Here is an 18,150-nt window from a genome sequence, read left to right as displayed (position 1 = left end):
CTGCAAACCGAATAACAATTATAGTCCTTGAGTCTAAATGTCTACTAATCCATTTGGTTGGAGTGGATATCTAACCATTAGCTTAAGGACAATGACCTTAGAATTTAGATTATCTCTAAACATAAGCTTTTTTTTTACCTGTATAAAATCCAGTAGCTCACATTTAGTCTTAAGCTCAAAGATTGTGAATTAGTTACCTGGTTGATATTTTGTGCTTTAAGCCTTCCAACAACTAGATGCTCCAAAACCATTTTCTTCTTAGTCATTTGCATCATTCTTTCCTCAATGGTTCCTCTTAATATGAGTCGAAAAATCATTACCTGCAATATCAAATATAAAAAAACTATCAAAACCTTAGATACAGACCAAAAAATCAATGTCAACATGACCACCTCTTCTTTTGCCATAGAAGCGAGGCTAATGAGTATCAATATTTTTCCTTAGGACAAGCACCAGAAGGGAGGAAATTGTAACCTTATTTGTTTGTCCAAGCCGATGAGCTCTAGCCATTGCTTGTAGGTCAGCGTGGGGATTCCAATCACTGAAAGATACGCTTAAAAGATAAGCAAGAGGAATCGCAGCACATAGAAAAGAAAAATGCAAAGAAGTTTCTTTCTTTCCCTCTTCTCTAGATTTGAGACAGAACGCCTAAAGGGGGAACCAGAATTGGATAATACATTTTTACATTTCATACCGTATTGTTGAAGTGTTTGACCATCTCATTTAAAAGCTTACACTATTAGATAGAATAAATTTTTTTTACTTAATACAGTGTAGTCAATTATGGAGAACTCTAGTAAGTACACATGTAATTCAAGAAAAAAAGTAACTTCACTCATAATACTTTTTTTAACCACTAATACACTTTTTGTCAATTATATTTGTTGTTCAGTACTGCTTTATTCAAGATAGAACTCGCGTGCACCTTCATGCCTTACCTTAACAGAATCGAGCCAGGGTTTTAGCCCTTTTAAGTTAATGGGCTCTAAATTTATAATTTGTTGGGAAACTTACATAAATATACTATATTAAAAAAATATTTACCATTTATAGCAATAACAAAAAATTTTTCACTTGATCATTTTTAATACATTTATAATACAATTTTAATTCATATTACAAAGAACAATTTATTATTACAAGTTCTATTGATGGATAATACATTTTAATACACTTATAATACAATGTGTCAATTTCTTACCAAACAAGCATAATATTGTTAAAAAACACAGTTATAATACATATATATGCAGACATAATTCACTTATAATACACATAATTAACTTTTAATACATATTGCAGATTTTATATTGCATACATAATTCACTTTTAATACATATTGCAGATTTAACATAGTATTGCTATATAATGCTATAAATGGTGATAAATAAAAAAATATCACTAAAATTGGTAATTATTTATTAGAAGGTACCCATTCAAGTAATTTTTCCTTTTTTGTACATATAAAATGATTTTTTTAAGACTAATATAGTGTTTGAACCAATGTTATAGGGTTTGGCTGAACCCGTGCCTTGGTCTCTAGCTCCGTCCCTAACTACACTGAAGAGAGGCGAAGGCCTCCCTAAAGCTTCTGCACTTAAGCGTCTTTGACAATGCTAACTTAATTATGTCTTCAGATGTCCCCTCATGTGTCCGTCTAATTCTTTTTCATAGTCAAGCATGTGGAAATTCATTATGATAATTGGAGGCGGTGAGACTCAAATTCAAAACCTTTGTCAGCTTTGATACCATGATAAAAATGACCGGATATAACTCAACACAAAAAGCTAGCTCATGAAGTAAGGATTGTCAGGACCACATATAAGGATTGTCAGGACCATATAAGGAGACCAAGTCCCCCATCCACTACCGATCGGGGAATCTAACAAACATACTCATCCTACTTCTTGGTGTAACCAAGTTGACCCTTATATATATTGTACATATTCCAGTTGGCAAGCCTGAGCGTTCAGAGTGTTAGATTGCACACCGGTAGTGAATGGAGGACTTGGTCGACTTATATGGTCTTGCGCAATCCACACCTCATGAGATAGTTTTTATGGTACAGTTAGGTACAATGTCCATTTCCTATCACTTATTCCATGCTAGAAACTTACTATATACACCTAAGGATAACAAATATTGTTGAAATAGCACAGATGATCTAAAATCACAATTCTATCTTGAAAGAGCAAACATAGAACGAACTGAGAAGGTCTTGTTTCTCTATTAAGCCAACACATAGCAACATGCAAGGCTTAAAGGACCAAGAAAATGCCTAGATTTGAGTGTAACCTTTGTCTTGATAATAAACCAGAGTAGAGGATAACTTTGAAAAGATGGTGAATGAAGAAGGTATTTGCCAACAGAAAATTATTGAAAGAATCTAGGATCAAACAACAACCATTGTATAGTATACCTGTTAATACATAGAATGTTACCATGATTAAATAAAATAATACTGCATCTTCATGATACCAACAACAAGATACCCAATATAATCTCACAAGTGGCATCTTAGGAGGGTAGAGTCTAGTGCATACGCAGACCTTACCCTACCTTGGGAAGTAGATGCATCTTCTTGATACCATCTATGAAATTCTGGTTCCATTAATGAACTTATTTATTTTTTGTTATGATGAAGCAAGAGAATTTGATACCATCTATGAGATTCTCTTATTTCATCAAAACAAAAAATTATACCATAAAAAGAAATTGAAAAAATTATAGTTGATGGAAATATGATAGATAGTGAAAAGCTGAACGTGAGGTATTCTCACTTGCAACAAGAATTGTACATGTGGTCGATGAGACAGATACCTACTCTCAATGGTGCGGTTTTAGTAGATTCCAGAATATCAAAGGTGTAAATTAAGTTACCATTTGGAGGAGGAAGTCTATGAGCCAAGGATAAAAGCCACAAGGCAGTTTTTATTGCTTTATTCTTGAAAATGAAAGAGTTCTAAATATCAAAGACTGTGACCTATTAGCTTTGATGGATGCTTTTATAAACACATTGCCAAGGTCATCAATGACATATGACACAAAAATGCTTTCGGTGAAGGAGGAAATTCTCGACGTTTTCAAAGGGAAAATTAGGGTATTAACTGAAGATGTGTGGAAATGAAATATTAGGCTTAGACGGTAGTCTCTACAACATTGTGGCCTAGATGATTGATCAATGCTATGCTTCCATTTTGAAACAGCAAAGTATTGTATTGATCCAAGAATTACAGGAATCTCTCAAAGTGCTATGAAAGTTGAGACCAGAAGCCATTTGGAGAGAGAGAGAGAGAGAGAGAGAGAGAGAGAGGATTCTTGAATATACAAATATCATTTTTTTTATAAGGTATTCTCGAATATAATATTACCTGTCATAAATAATTACTGTGTCAGCAGTCGCAAGATTAATTCCTAAACCTCCAGCCCTAGTGGATAGAAGGAAGCAGAATCTTGAAGAATTCTTCGCATTAAATCTGTCAATTCGGATTTGTCGTTCTGCCCCAGGAACTTTTCCATCAATCCGTTCGTAGTGCCATTTCTAAAAACATTAACAGGTAAAAATGCATCAAATTTTGAGATAATAAAGATGAATACCAAATCAGGTTTAAAATAATATAATGAACTAGTATCTTTACCTTATAGGTACAGTAGTCTTCTAGCAAGTCGAGCATATGCTGAAATTGTGAATATATAAGAACTCTGTGACCTTGGTCTTTAAGCTTAACCATCATCTTGTCTAGAAGTTGTAATTTGCCAGAAGATTCCAGCAGCTGTCTGCCAAAGCAAAATGATCCACAGTGCAGATAAGATAGGGTCGTTGAAACAACTCAAGAATGAACATTCTTTTACTTCAAAAAAAGCTCTAAGCACACCCTTCTTGCAGGCAGGATCATCAACGATCTTACTAGGCAACATTAGTGCTTAGGCAATTCATAAAACTCCAGTCTCCTAAAAGAATTTTTTTCACTTTAGGCCCTAACGGTCATAAGAAACTCCTTTAACCGCAATTTCCAGATTAAAACAAAAGATTCTGTCTAAATCAAATGGTATCATAAAAAAAAATGAAGAATCGTGCTAAACATTTTCTTCTAGGGAAATTTATCACTTTGACGTGGAGACATTAAAAGAAAAGTTGAAAAGGGAGCAACATGTTGATATTGCGGACTCTTCAAAAATATTGTTGGGTGAGTGTTGTATCCTCCCAAAGTAGTGCATTTTTTGAGGATCCAACACGGGTGCAAAAAAAAAAAAAAAAAAACACGGGTGCAACAATTTGGGGAATCCAAGCAACATACCAAAACGCTACATATTTAACAAGACATCGCTCCGACACCATCATGAAAGGGAGAAGAGAACCACTCTCACTTAACATATCGCCCCTCCATCCAACATTAATGGCCCTACTCAGAGTAGCACCACTACCACCTTCCCTTAGCCTCATAGCCCTTATCATCTTCTCACAACTGCCAACCCCTGTCCTTTTCCCTGAACAACTTCTCCCCTTCTCATTGGCTTGGTCACAGCCCTCACTAACACACCTCTTCGACCCACAATATGCTGTTCTTCTACCTGCTATAGTTGCTGACAATGTTTCCGGATTTTATTAGTGAAAAGATGGGAAACCACCCACCTTTCTCTGCCTCCATCTCGGTCACAGATAAAAACAATCCCCACCCTAATTGTACCCCAGATTCCCTTCATAAATCATGTATCTCATATTCCACCCCTACCAGAGATGGTGGCCCCTTTACCCTCTGCATGCTATATTCCTTCGTTAACAAAGAAAAAAGATAAAGACTTCAAACGTACCTTCTTAATTATTTTTTATTTTATTCTTTCTATAAGGTAAGTACAGATATCCAATTTTTAACACCTTTTCTAGATATTCATTAACAACTGACCATGAAGCTCCGTTTTTGGAACTTAAAAGTCTGGAACTAACACCAGAATAATGGGGCCGCTTACAGTTTAGCTAATAACTGGAGGGGCCACAAGATCCTCTATAAAATTTAAAAAAAAAAATTGACTTTCTGCAGGCAAGAAATCAATGAAATTGATTATAAGATAAGAAGTGTACTTGGTAAACTCGTTAGTATCCTCTGGTTCAACTCCTTCTAACATAAATGGATGACAGCAGAGCTTGCGCAGTTCCATAACCACATTTATGAGGGAAATCTGATAGGCAAGTATCAACCAAGGTCAGAATTCCTGTTACAGAACAATAAGCATATATCAAACAAGAAGAAGCTGGAGCACCTGAGCACCTCCTTTGCGAGCCAGTATCTGGAAGTTACGTGTCAAAATTGCTTTGTAATATTCTTTCTGCTTGCTACTCAATTCCACTCGCAAAATGAGCTCCTTTTTTGGAGGCAGCTCCTTCATGACATCTTTCTTGACCCCTGCAGCCAACAAAACACACTTACACCAAAGCTCAAGAGTTCCGCATAAAGATGAACACAATCATGTTTCTTGAAGCACTGCCCTAGCCCATAACTATAAGCTTCACTCTGGAACTGTAAGTACATGTAATTTGAAAGAAGTACATAAATTTCAGAAACTTAATCCAATTGTACTATGTACCTATGAGTTACACAGGAATAAGCATGCATGTGGGGCTTCTGGAGAACGATTACAGTCATCTAATGATGTTGTGGTTGATTTGAGAGGAGGACAACAAGAAGAATTTCCAACAACAAATGATAGTAAGGAGAACTTGGCATCTACTTCTTGCTTGTTTGACCATCCATCCTCAAAGGTGTACAAGATAAAGTATTTAATGGAAAGACGAACAATACAAATAAGTTTAATATGATATAACTATGGCATCTGTAATGCGGTTAGCAAAGGCTTGCTTAACAGAGACCGACAATTTAGGAATCAAACAAAGATGTATGAGTAGCATAGTGACACACCCTGATAATGCCTACTTCCACAAATCAATGTAAACAATAAACTACGTATTCATCTACTGACAAATCACGAAATAAAAGCTTGAGATTTGTACTTCTCAGCAGATGGGGTGCCAGCATTTTATGAAGTCTTGAAATCTGTTCTTCCTGACTAATATCCTCAAATTCCTGTTGGAATTCCTCCAAGCTTCCAAACTACAATCAAGTTCCATATAAAAATTTCACATCATAACAAATCAACACGTAAATTGGTTAGAGACGAATGCTTCTGAAAATCTGTGGTAGCACTAACCTTCCCAGCATCAAGGAAGTGCATAAGCATGAAAAGTTCATCCAGATTGTTCTGAAAGATGGGGAGAAAAGGAGTGTCATAACTAATAGTTTGCGAATCACTGTTAGTGGCAGATAACAGATGATGGTGATGAGATGACAATAGACGATACTCATGTTAATAACAATTATTATTAATATCATAATAATTAGTTCTACCACTAGTACTAGTATTATTATTATCAGTACAACTACGACTACTATCATTGGCACTAACATCATTATTACTACAATCCTAATCATCCTGTTTTTATTATTGTTGTAACAATATTAATATGAGAAGTGCTGTAGGTGAGTTAAATGTTTTAGATAAATGACAAAATTCTACATTCCAATTATCAGAAACCCTGAAAGGATGATAAATGACAATATTAATTTTTTTTATACAAGTAAAATTAATGAATGACTATATTCTCTTTGGAGAGAAACAAAAGACCAAGTGACCCTCCTACACCACTACTACCAGTCAATTGGCAACAAGCTATGATTGAGATGTTTGCTTTTCACTTTATTGATACTTGGGAGCATCTTCAGCTACCTTGGCATATGGGAAGTTAATGTTGGACATTCTGTGAAGGGCCTTTAAAGTCAAATTCGGGGTGCTTTATGTTAAAGAATGGCAAAAGTCCCACATCGGTGGTTAATGAGATGGGTGAACTCCTTATAAGGCCGACCTAATTTCACATGGTATCAGAGTAGGGCCCGTCTCACCCGATGTTGGGATCCCCAAAAATCAAAAATGTCCACGCACCAGATGCTAAGCACTGGGCGTGAGGTGGGCTGTTAAATAATGACAAAAGTCCCACATAAGAGGTTAATGAGATGGGTGGACTCCTTATAAGGCTTGGGCAATCCTCATCCCTTTGAGCTAGCTTTTGGGGTGTGAGTTAGGCCTAAGACCTAACTTCACATGGTATCAAAGCAGGACCCGTCTCACCCGATGTTGGAACCCCAAAATCAAAATTGCCCACGCACCAGATGCTAAGCACTGGGCGTGATGTGGGGTGTTAAAGAATGACAAAAGTCCAAAATCGGTGGTTAATGAGATGGGTGGAAAACTTATAAGGCTTGGGCAATCTCCTCCCTTTGAGTTAGCTTTTGGGGTGTGAGTTAGGCCTAAGACCTAATTTCACACTTTCAATGAAATTTTCTATATTAAAAGCGGTGTCTCTCCATCGTGCATTTAAAGCTGACTCTGGCAAAATGATAACTAACCTATCTTCACCTTTGAGAGACAAGATACTCATGTACCATACATGTGCATTGTACTTCCTAGTACAAAAATATTCAGCCACCTCGTCCTTTGTCCTCCATCTTCTTACAAGGTCCTTGTTGTCATTGGAACCTTCATTAGGATAAAACATATCCACTCCATCACTTTCTTACCAAGTGTTATTCTTGCCATCATGTTTCTGCTTCTCTCTACCCAGTCGAACCAAACTTCCTGGACAGAGGTCCATAGGGTGATACCAGAAGATCTGAATCCAGCTGTGAAGTAAACTATTTTCTGCCACCAGGTTACAAAAGATCCTTGGAAAATGATATTTTTGGGAATCGCGGTTAGGGCTGGCAGGGGGACCGGGATATCCCAACCCGACCCGAGTCCACCCCGGCCCGCGCCGTATGTTATAGGGGGTTTAAGGGGTAGGGGATGAGGGGACTGGTCAGGGGCTGGTTCACGCCGAGTCCCGGTCGACCCGGCCCGATTGAACCGGCCGGTTCGCGATATCCCTCCAGAAATTTTTTTTTTTTTTAAATCAAAAAAGTTGCCGTTTTTAGCCGTTGGGGAAATGACTAGTGAGCCCCCCCAACGGCTTTTTGACACTTTTTGACTTCCCAAACACCCCCTACCACCCCCCTACTTTTAAAACTTTAATTTAAACCCTCAAGTTATAATAATTACATTTTAACCCATTTTTAGTATTATAAATACCCCTCTATCCCTTACAATTTCTTACAAAATCATCTATTCTCATTTCTCTTATCTATTTTCTATATCCTCTCAAGTGTCAATCTTAATTTTTATTCCATTTTAATTCTCATATTATTATAATCGATATATTTCAATTTTCAATTCTAAATTTTCATATTATATCAATATATATATATATNCAAGAATCGGTTTAACGTCTACTATTAGCGCAAACGTTTGGTACATTCGTTTCATAATATTTATATTTTATTTTTCATCTTTATTTTTTGTGTTATTATTATTTTTATATTACACTTTATATATAATTAAGTATGAGTACTAGCAAAAAAAATACCGGTAAAGGAAAAGAGAAAGAACAAGATAAAGAACAAAGTGGAATTTTTGAAATATTTAATTTTGGTAAAAAAAATAATAAAGAAAAAAGGAGTAGTAAAAGTGGTGGTACTTCATCTAAATCAACGTGTAGAGTTAGATTCAACCCAAATGATTCTACTTATGTTGATACTCCTTATGATATTAATTCAAATGTTCAACTCGATCACGAAAGTTTAGAACAACGTTATGGTAATATTAATCCTAATGTTGATGAAAATTCAGGTGAAGAAGTAGAAGCTGATTTGGGAGAAGAGGATTTAGAAAATACACCTACTAGTCTGGTGACAGAAGTTCCACATGACACTAGAAATTCAACGGAGCAAAATTGTGGATGTCCACCCCTTATACCTCCCACAAGGGAGAAGGTAAAGTATCAACGCCCTAAAACTTCTATTGTGTGGCAATTTATGACTTTCGATAAAGAAAATAGTGTTGCTATTTTGTAACAAGTGTAAACAACCTTTTAAACATAAACAAGGTGGGGGTCAAGGTGGAACGGGGGATTAAATAGACATTTGTTATTGTGTGTCGATTCAATATAAAGAAGCTAAAGCATTAGCCAATAGAAAAAAAGAAATTCCAATTGATGAATTTGATATTACCGGTAATGCATCGGTAGAGGTTTCTAACATGGTTCAAGGAACATTAGATCCTTCTAACCCCGGTGGTCCAATAACACAACGTAAATACAATAAGGAATGAGATCGCGAAAATTTAGCTAAAATGGTTTCTGTTTGTGGTTTGCCTTATAGTTTTCCTTCATATCCCGATTTTATTGAATATATTCAACAAACTTATAATCCGAATTATAGAGGTTTTTCAAGAAATACTGTTAAACATGATGTTTTTGAATTTCAAAGTAAACATTGTAAATTTCTTCGTTGTATATTTAGCATATTAGATAGTAGAGTGTCTATAACTGCGGACATGGGTCGTAGTGTTAATGGAAATGATTATTTAACTGTTACAACTCATTGGATTGATCATAATTGGAATTTGCAAAAAAGAATATTAAGTTATACACTATGTGTAGAGAAAAAAACTGGTGCATACTTAACTTCAAAAATTTTAAGTGTTTTAGATTATTACATGGTTATAGATAAAGTAATGTGTGTCGCATCAGATAATGCATCTAATAATACAAACGCTGCTAAAATGTTGAAAGTTAGATTATGTCCAATTGACAATAATGTTTTTCATGTTAGATGTGTTGCACATATATTAAATCTAGTTGTACAAGATGGTATTTCATTATTTGATTGTGGTTGCATGAAAATTGACTATGTCGTTGCCTGGATTCTTAATACTAACAATGCTTCTAGAATTAGAGAATTTAATGAGCGTTGTTTACTATGTAAACTGTCACCTAGAAAAATTCCAACACATATTAAAACAAGGTGGAATACATTTTACGAAATGATTTCAGTTGCTTACAAATATAGAAGACCCATACAAATGTGTTTAATGCTCATAATGCTGACCCATTAGATAGAATTTGTGATGAAGATTGGGAAGAAACTAAAGAACTATTACAATTTTTAAAACTTTTTTATGATGCAACAACCATGTATTCTGGAATTTATTATCCTACTATTTTATAAGTATAAATAAATATTTGTGCTCTTACAATTCAATTTCTAAATATAAAAAAATAGACAAATTTAAAGTTGCAATTGAAGGTATGATTGAAAAATTAAAAAAATATTTTTTTCTATTCCTCAAATTTATTTAACTGCTACTTTACTTCATCCTGATTATAAATTACGAGGTGTGCAGGGCCTTATTGACACTTTTTATGAAACTTTAGAAATTTTACCTGAAGAAATTCCAAATTGTGAAACGTGTAAGTCTAGCATAAAAGTAGAAGCAAAAATTTTGCATAAAAAATATAGAACTAGTGAAAATATTGAAGGAGAAGTTGGTCAAACTTCTAACAAGAGATTGATTTTGAAGTTCGAATTTCAACTTATATGCGAGGTTTTCTTGGTCTTAATTCTACTAACCGTGATGATTTTGAAGAATATCTTAATCAATCTTTAGAAGCATTGGAAATCAAAGATGGCAATGAAGATTTATTAGGATGGTGGAGTAGGCGAAGCGTTGCATTTCCAACTTTGAGCAAAATGGTTCGTAATGTTCTAGCTATTCAAGCTTCATCAGTTGCATCGGAGGCTGCTTTCAGTGCGGCAAGGTTTTAAATTGGTGATCATAGACATTCAATTTGCATCATAAACAACAATTTTCAAATTGGTGATCATAAACAAGCAAGTTGGATCAAAATGCAAATTGAATGCAGTGATGATGAATTAGAGTCACAAGAGTTTCGAGCAAGTTTGCCAACACCGGAGGATATCACCATCGATATGATGCGACAATTAGAATTGAATTTTAAAGGAGAAAACAGATTTTTTTAGATTACATACGAGAACTAATTGAAACAGAACCCTTCCTAAAAGGTGGCTGCGTAAAATTAGTTACTCATCTAATTTTTTTAACAAATATTAGTTTTACGTATTAGAACTTATTAAAACAGAACCCTTCCTAGAAGGTGGCTGCGTAGATTAGTTATTCCACTAATATTTGTTAATTGTAACTTCTAAGTTCTATTGAATAAATTTGAAGGTTTTAACTTTTATTCAAAGTTTTTTTATACAATTATTGTCTTGCATTTTAATTTTAATATATACAACTAAATATATACTAAAGTACTAAACTAACTTTAAAATACTTAATTTAAAACTTGTAACTTAACATCTGAAATTTCAAGTTTACATTATTTTAAACTTCTCAAATTTGAAATTTAAAACTTTAAAGTTGAAACTTGAAATTTGAAACATGAAACTTGAAATTTGAAATTTGAAACATGAAGCTTGAAATTTGAAAATTGAAACTTGAAATTTGAAAATTTAATTTGAAATTTGAAAGTTAAAAGTTAAAAGTTAAACTTATAGCTAAAAACATATAATTTCATTACAAATAAATAAGTATTTAAAAAATAAAAAAAATCCCCCGTCCCATCCCATTCCGTCCCGTCCCCCCAAATCCCATCCCATCCCGTATATATAGTGGGACGGGATGGGACCTATTTCCGTCCCCCCAATCCCGGTCCCGGTCCAAATCCCCCTTTCCCCATCCCCGTCCCGTCCACCTTCGTCCCATCCCCCAGTCCCCGTCTCCGTCCCCTTGCCAGCCCTAATTGCGGTGGGTGATAATTGTTGGTTGAGAAAGAAAAGATCTTAATCCGGTGAAAACATGCCGGAAAGAGTATTCTCCAGTCCTAAGAAGTAGGAGAGAAAATTCTTGGAAATCATTTGGGAGCATTTTCCTTGAGAGAACAATTAAAAGGAGGTAATTTCTGAACAGCTAGAATTAATTCATTTGATTCATTTCCATAACTATGTAACTGCTAACATATGATCATCATTTTATTATAGAACTTGTAAACTTCATTATTTACCTCTCCCTTCACCAATAGTGTTCATTCTATAAATGTGCTAGGAGAATATGATTCTAGCAGTAGAATGACAAGTCAAAAATGTGAAAGACAGATGAAGAGTGACAATTCAGAGAAAGTTTGCTTTGTTTGATTGATGCAGTATAAGACTTAAAATAGTACGAGATAACACCTATATAGAATGCAAATTACAGACAAACCTGAAGAGGAGTTCCAGTCAAAAGGACACGATGTCTACTAGCGTACTGCTTCAATGAAGAAAACAACTTTGAGTCCTTGTTTTTGAGACGGTGACCTTCATCAACAATCTAAATACGAATGGCAGCGCCCTTAAGAAAAGAAAAACATAAAACAAGTAACAACACACTTGAGAATTAAAGCAATTACCATGCACTCCCACTTTATAGGCTTCAAAGAGGCCGAGTCCATGTTGATCATTTCGTATGATGTGAGAAGGACATCAAATTTTGTTCTATCTTTCTTACTTTCACCAACTGTCTGACCAGATTTCTTTTTTTTGATCTTGTTAGAATTTTTGGGGAAGAAAAACTCATATTCCCTAATAACAGCACGAGCTTGTGCAGAACCAACGTACATAACCTACAGCATCACTTCTCCTTAGAAAAAGCATATCAAATATTCATGATAGAAATAAAAAAGAATCCAACTTACCACATTCATTTGAGGAGCCCAAGTGGCAAACTCCCGCTCCCAATTTCTCAATGTAGAAAGAGGAGCAACTACTAAATGTGGAGAAATATCCTCTTCAAAAAGAGAGGCTAGAAATGCAATGCTCTGTATTGTTTTGCCTGCAGGCCTTATAATGCATCAGAAAAGAACAATTATAGAAGAAACTATATGCCGACACGAGTAGTACCACTAATTCACCTAGAAGTCACATTGAAGTAATTATTATATAAGAAACTGGTATGGGAAAAGACTAGAAACAGGGGAAGAAGAAAAATAAACTCACCAAGCCCCATCTCATCTGCAAGTATCACATGTGTTTGTTTAGACCAAGAAAAACGTAGGAAATTCAGCCCTTCTAGCTGATACGGATGCAGTGAGCCTTTATATCAACCAAAAATGAAGATCAATAGAACTCTTTCAGATGAATAGAATGATTTCTAAAAAAGAAAATCGAGGATACCTCCAGAAAGAAATTCGGGACTCCTCTCATACTGTTGAAAAAGTTCTCTGGGTTTCAGTTTTAATTCAGTAGTCTCTTTAGGCACACTTTTTTGTTTACTTGAAGACGCTTTGTCATCTCTAGACTGAACTCTATGATATCGTTCAATTTCCTGCTGAAAAGAAGAAATGTCCGATTCAAATTCCCAGTAGCACTCATCATAAGGAAGCTCCTTCCACTTAACAAGATACTCTTTCTCTTCACCTTCTCCCCTGTAAGTACAATAGCAACTACTTAGTGCAATTAAACCTGAAACTTAGACTGAATTCCATATAATACACCACAAATGAACTATCTAAGAAAAAAAACTAAAGAAAATAGGTGTTATCCGCAAAACAATTTCTGCTATCACTTGTTCTTTCAGAACCACAAAAGATGGGGAAATTTTTGAATTAGCACAAAATAACCACGAGCACCAAACATAATCTATCTTACCAACAGAGATAACTTCCTAACAGAAACCTAGGCTAGATATGTTATATGGTCAGAAAAAATTGACATCGGTAACGTCACTACACCACCTCTGTTTACACTTTCCAGAACTGATTATAGCACATTTTGGCCACTTGGTATCTCATATTCCCACAAAAGGCATCACTCATACAATATTCCATTAGCACCAAAATCATTTATGCAATAGGTGAAGTAATCTACAACTCTCTAAATCATTCTAGGCATTGACAATATACCAAGACTTTCAGTACATGGCAAAATGCAATAAGAACAATTATCACAAATAACATAGTATGATTTATAGATCTACAAAAATTAGTTTCACTAAGTTAGATGAATCTTAATTCTCAAGGCTTACATACTTCTTCATTGGAGCACACTGGTCATCACTTCATCTTTTCTTTCATGGAGTAACAAATTTTATTTAAAAGTCTCAAGGCTTACATACTTCTTGATAGGAGCAAACTGTTCATCACTTCATCTTTTCTTTGATGAAGTAACAAATTTTAATAAAAAGGGCAAAAGTGTGCCCGTATACAAGAAATATACCAAAAAATAGAAAACCTTACAAAAAATGATCTTCTACAAATAGCACTAATCATCTATGCATGTAGGAATCTTGTGGGTGCACCAAAAAGAAACAAGGAAATAGACTATTCCTTAAGTGTTTAAAATCTTTCACTACTCCCTCAAAAGCTCTCTTATTCCTCTCTCTCTCTCTCTCTCTCTCTCTCCATCTCCATATGATCCACACAAGTGCAGAGGAGCAAAATCACACTCCCTGCATCTTCTCTTCCTTCTTTTAAAGGCTCAACTAAACATTGTTTCTTTTACAGTGCTCGGGATCACCCACTTAGATCTGAACCACCTCAGAATTTCCTAGTTCCCACCATAAACAAGAAACCACCTGACTATGTAAAGACGGTGATTCCCATAGGAGCACATTGTTCATAGAACTCTTAACTTTCTCAATGAGATTACTTTGTAGTTACTATTTTCGTTATTGACGTCACCATAATTTAACAATGTGACCTCTCCTTAAAATCACAGGTTGGCTTTGCAGCTGCTTATCCTTGTATTCTAGCTATTTAACATACCATAATTGTTACCAAGGATAGTCGAGAAAAAAAATACAAGTAGGACTGTAGGAGATTACAAAGGATTGAAAATGAAAGACTCGCAGCCTGGTAAACATCATATTGACATCTCGTTTGGAGTGTATGGAATGAGAGAAATAAATAGTAAGAACGGGGTAGAAAGTATCTTAGATCAACAGAAAGCATTAAAAGGTCCTTTTCATTTCACTTGTATTTCTCGTGTAGGAGAGAATATTGTGTTCTGTTGATAGCTTGACAAGCTTGAATAACTCGGGTTAAGTAATATACACAATCTGTAGATATATTTTTTGGCACTGACTCGATGTTTCTTAATAAAACTTTCCACAAATCAAAAGGCAATTTAACAATATGACTTCTACAAACTTAGAGCTTTAACATTCACTTCTTAAAAGTTATCATTGCCATACAGGACTGGAGAAAAAGAAATTGGGGCCCAGACTGACAGAAGAGAGAGAGCACAAAAACGAGAGTGAGAGCACAGGCTCACCTGTTGATTGAGCCATAACATGCTCTTTGGTAGAGCCCTCACCTCCGACGGATACAGCTAGCAATAGGAGCCTAGAAAGGTATATAGGCACAGGTTCATTCAACTCAATCTAATAGCCTATCAATCCGGCTCTAACAAAGGAGAGTTTTTGCACAGGCTCATCATTGGAGGTCGAACTGAGACAAGAGGAAGAAGTGGGATTGATAACTTTCAAGAAACCGGTGGAAAGGAAGCATTATGTCAGACTTTCACTAACTCTAACACAAGATCCATCTATGATTGGCATAACCATAAAAAAGATCATTAAGAAAGTGTGAACATGTCCCACATCGGTTGAAGAAGTGGCCATTGTCTCCTTATATGATCTTGGAGCCACGAGGTTATGGGGAGATAAACTCAGACGGTTGGTGTTTCTTGGGTAATGTCAATATCTGTGAAGGAGTTGATGATCAGTTGGAACTTGGAAGAGTGGAGCTAGAAGGAGGAGGCACAAGGTGAGACATGTTACTCCTTTTGCGCTAATGTGGGTCATTTGGAAAGAGAGGAATAGGAGAGAATTTGAGGGTGTGGAGATGAGATTTTCTCAATTGAAAGGTAGTCTCCAATCCCTTATTTTCTTGTTGGTGCACCCAAGTAATTCCTGTTTGTATAGAGGACTTGGTGCCCTTTGGAGAAAACCAAATTATGCAGGTTTCTCCAATTTGGTATATCTTTGTATACAGCCATGTTGGCCTTGTTATTATCAATGAAATCTTTTTTTTTATGACAAGGGAAACCCGCAGCCGCTATACCCTTTGGGTGCGCACAGGGTAAAGCCCCCGCTCCTATGCAATAGCTCGCAAACCACATAGGAGAGGTAATCTGCACCAGGCAAGCCTAGTGCGACGAGCTCGACCCAGAAGGCAAATCCCCTTGCTTCCGCTGGCAAGGGGTTTCGAATTTAAAACCTCTAACATGGAAGTCCAAGCTCAAACCACTGGGCCACCCCGAAGGGTTTTTATCAATGAAATCTTTTACTTGAAAAAAAAAGACAATCTTCACCTCATAAATTGCTTTAGGTTGAGTCTCATCAAACGTCCATTTTGCTTTACATGGTATCAGAGTCAGACTCATGCCCATTCTTGCATTCTTGACTTACTCAATGTTAAGTTTGGTGTTATGTTCATATGTTGCCCACAATCAGTATGTCCAGCAACCAGAGTCCTGGGGGCCTTGAACTGTTATGTCTCACATTTGATGAGAAAATAAATTGTTGTCTCCCTATACGTTTTTGGAGAATCCTCGTCCCATGAGGTATCTTTTGGGGTTGAGTTAGGCCAAATATTCATTTTCCTTGCATGGTCAGACCCATTCTTACTCTAGGTTTTCCCAATGTTTGACTCTCATATTATATAGTTCAGGCTCCAAATATCCAATCCTGCCATGCAATGGAACAAGGTCCATGGAAAGATGTTATAATCACCAGATATGCAATTGAGGACCCATGGACTACAAAGGAAGTTAGAAGCCCTTTTGGGGTTGGTTTATGGAGAACAATCAGGAATTTGTGGCCTAAAATATGAAGAAATACAAAAATTGATATAGGAAATGGAAGGAAGACATTCTTCTGGAATGCTGTGTGGATTGGACAACACTCTTTGAAACAGTTGCATCCTGAGATTTATAATCTGAACCAACAGAAGGAAGCAACAGTAGCAGAAGTCAAAGACAACCAAGGATGGAGCCTATCTTTTAGGAGAAGGTTGAATGACTGGGAGATAGACAAATTAGCAGATCTTTACAAGTCTTTGGAGCAGGCAAGTGACATTGACACAAAGGAGGACAGTTTACAATTCTTGAGGGCAAACAATGGGAAGTTCACAATAAAATCGGCTTATAGACATTTTGACAGGCCAGCAGAAATGTTGTTACCATGGCCTTGGAAGATGATACGGAACATTAATGTAACTCACAAGGTGGCTTGTTTCACCTGGTTGGTGGCTAAGGAAGCAGTACCAACACAGGACAATCTAATGAAAAGGGGAAGACAGTTATGCTCCAGGTGTTTTTTTTTGTGAAATGGAAACAGAGACAACAAACCATCTCTTCCTCCATTGCAGAGTGACAGAGAAATTGTGGAAGTTCTTTTTGAATCGAAGGGGAATCAGTTGGTCCATGTCAAGACACACCTCTGATTTTCTAGCATGCTGGAATAGAGAAGGGAATACATCAGGTCACAAGGAGAGATGGAAGATTGTCCCTGCTAGCATCTGGTGGACAATTTGGAAGGAAAGGAACCAGAGATGCTTTGAAAACAAGAGCGTCCCTTTCCAGAGTTTGAAGTTGAACTGTCTTATAAACCTTTATTTTTGGTGTAATCATGCCCTCCCCAAAGAGGTGGAGGCTTTTTCTCACTTGTTAAATAGTTTACGAGGGGTATAAATGATAGATCTTTTGGTTTTGCTTACTGTATACTCCTGATGTTATTACCACTGAAATACACCATTGGTGTATTGTTGTCTATAAAATGTTAACTTTCTCAAAAGAAAAAAAAAAGATCCCACATTAGTTGAGAAAATTGGTTGTTGCCTCCTCATATGATCTTGGGTAAATCTGGCCTAATAAGCTAACTTTTGGGTTGATTTAGGTTTCGGGTCTATTTTCCTTATAATAGCATCAGCAACACTCTAGCTTCACCCCCAACCCCTACCCCCCGGCCCTTCAAGTAGATCTGAGCTAGACCATTTTTTGACATATTTCCTGAAAGAGTTCTTTCATAAAAGTCTTCATAAAAATGTTCTGTTTGGAGATGCTTTAAAGATAGGTCCAATTCCATACATAAAGTAAAATGTAATTGTATTGGAACTCTACTTCTTTGGTGTAAACTACTTTGTATAGAAGATGTAGATCAGATTGTAGA

At 36.0% G+C, this 18,150-nt stretch overlaps 1 protein-coding gene across 4 annotated transcripts in view; it reads right to left on the bottom strand.

Annotated features, from left to right (window-relative positions):
* Window positions 1-18,150, bottom strand: part of LOC107023146 (CHD3-type chromatin-remodeling factor PICKLE) — a 52,139-nt gene that overhangs the window by 28,741 nt on the left and 5,248 nt on the right. For all 4 annotated transcript variants that reach the window (XM_015223728.2, XM_015223727.2, XM_015223729.2 and 1 more), the window contains exons 6-18: window positions 13,155-13,405; window positions 12,978-13,073; window positions 12,677-12,813; window positions 12,392-12,604; window positions 12,205-12,312; window positions 6,205-6,255; window positions 6,008-6,107; window positions 5,260-5,402; window positions 5,081-5,178; window positions 3,639-3,777; window positions 3,372-3,541; window positions 475-541; window positions 198-320 (exon numbers count right to left, since the gene is read on the bottom strand). In XM_015223728.2, the coding sequence (XP_015079214.1) occupies window positions 198-320; window positions 475-541; window positions 3,372-3,541; window positions 3,639-3,777; window positions 5,081-5,178; window positions 5,260-5,402; window positions 6,008-6,107; window positions 6,205-6,255; window positions 12,205-12,312; window positions 12,392-12,604; window positions 12,677-12,813; window positions 12,978-13,073; window positions 13,155-13,405 (1,696 nt within the window). The remainder of the gene's footprint in view (window positions 1-197; window positions 321-474; window positions 542-3,371; window positions 3,542-3,638; window positions 3,778-5,080; window positions 5,179-5,259; window positions 5,403-6,007; window positions 6,108-6,204; window positions 6,256-12,204; window positions 12,313-12,391; window positions 12,605-12,676; window positions 12,814-12,977; window positions 13,074-13,154; window positions 13,406-18,150) is intronic.

This window comes from Solanum pennellii, chromosome 6, assembly GCF_001406875.1.
Source record: "Solanum pennellii chromosome 6, SPENNV200".
Lineage (NCBI taxonomy): Eukaryota > Viridiplantae > Streptophyta > Magnoliopsida > Solanales > Solanaceae > Solanum > Solanum pennellii.
Note: the sequence above shows the minus strand (reverse complement) of the source record. Positions and strands in the feature narration are given on the sequence as shown.